Genomic DNA, 852 nt, shown 5'->3' with positions numbered 1-852 from the left:
CGACCGGCATGGACATCAAGCAGACGTCGGCGGCGCGCGCGGCGCTCACCCTCGGCAAGGACATGACGTTTCGCGACTACTCGCAGGGCGCCTACCGCATGCGCGGCATCGGAAAGGGCCAGACCGTGGTGCTGCTCGCGCCGCCCGAGGTGCTCTCGCTCGTGCGAGCGCACGTCGCCCTGGGCGCCGGCCGCGCCGAGGACGAGGCTGCCGAGTCTCTGTCGGCGCAAGAGGCACTACACAACATCGCCGCCTGGCTGCACGTCAACTCGATGCGCTCGGAGACGATGCAGTTCAACCTGCTCTGCGAGCAGTCGGTGCGCAACGTCTTCCGGAAGCGCGCCTTCCGCCTCCTGGTCGAGGCGCGCGCAAAGGTTGGCACTAAGGGGGAGGACGGACCGACCCGTGCGGCGCTCGATGTCTTTCGCGACCAGATCGACCTGAGCATCGCGCCGGCTCTCGGCGGCGGCGGCCTTGATCTCGCCGGCACGATCGCCGAGCTCGCCGTTGCGCATCGCGATTTCATCGTGTCGGACGAGGAGAAGGCGGCGGTGGCGGGCATCCAGCAGAAGCTCGCCTCGGCCAACAAGCAGTCGGAGAGCTCCGCCGAGGCGGTCGAGGAGGCCGCCTTTGGCGGCGAGCAGGAGCAGGAGCAGGAGCAGGAGCAGGAGCAGGAGCAGGAGCAAGAGCAGGAGCAGGAGCAGGAGCAGGAGCAGGAGAAGGAGCAGCAGGTGATGAACAAAGACAACTACTCGCGGGAGGACGAGCAGCCCAAGCCGTGGCCCGTCGCGGCCCTCTGCAGGCAGCCCTCGCCCGCCCTCCAGGGCTTCGCGCCGGCGGCAGCCTTTGGCG

General features: G+C 69.0%; 1 protein-coding gene across 1 annotated transcript in view; it reads left to right on the top strand.

The window, feature by feature from the left end:
• EMIHUDRAFT_240879 (hypothetical protein) overlaps nucleotides 1-852 on the top strand; it is a gene marked incomplete at both ends in the record, with an annotated part of 12,944 nt that overhangs the window by 10,989 nt on the left and 1,103 nt on the right. The window contains one exon of the mRNA XM_005774219.1: nucleotides 24-614. Coding sequence (XP_005774276.1) covers nucleotides 24-614 — 591 coding nt within the window. The remainder of the gene's footprint in view (nucleotides 1-23; nucleotides 615-852) is intronic.

The sequence above is a fragment of the Emiliania huxleyi genome, assembly GCF_000372725.1.
Source record: "Emiliania huxleyi CCMP1516 unplaced genomic scaffold EMIHUscaffold_318, whole genome shotgun sequence".
Taxonomy (NCBI): domain Eukaryota; phylum Haptophyta; order Isochrysidales; family Noelaerhabdaceae; genus Emiliania; species Emiliania huxleyi.
Note: the sequence above shows the minus strand (reverse complement) of the source record. Positions and strands in the feature narration are given on the sequence as shown.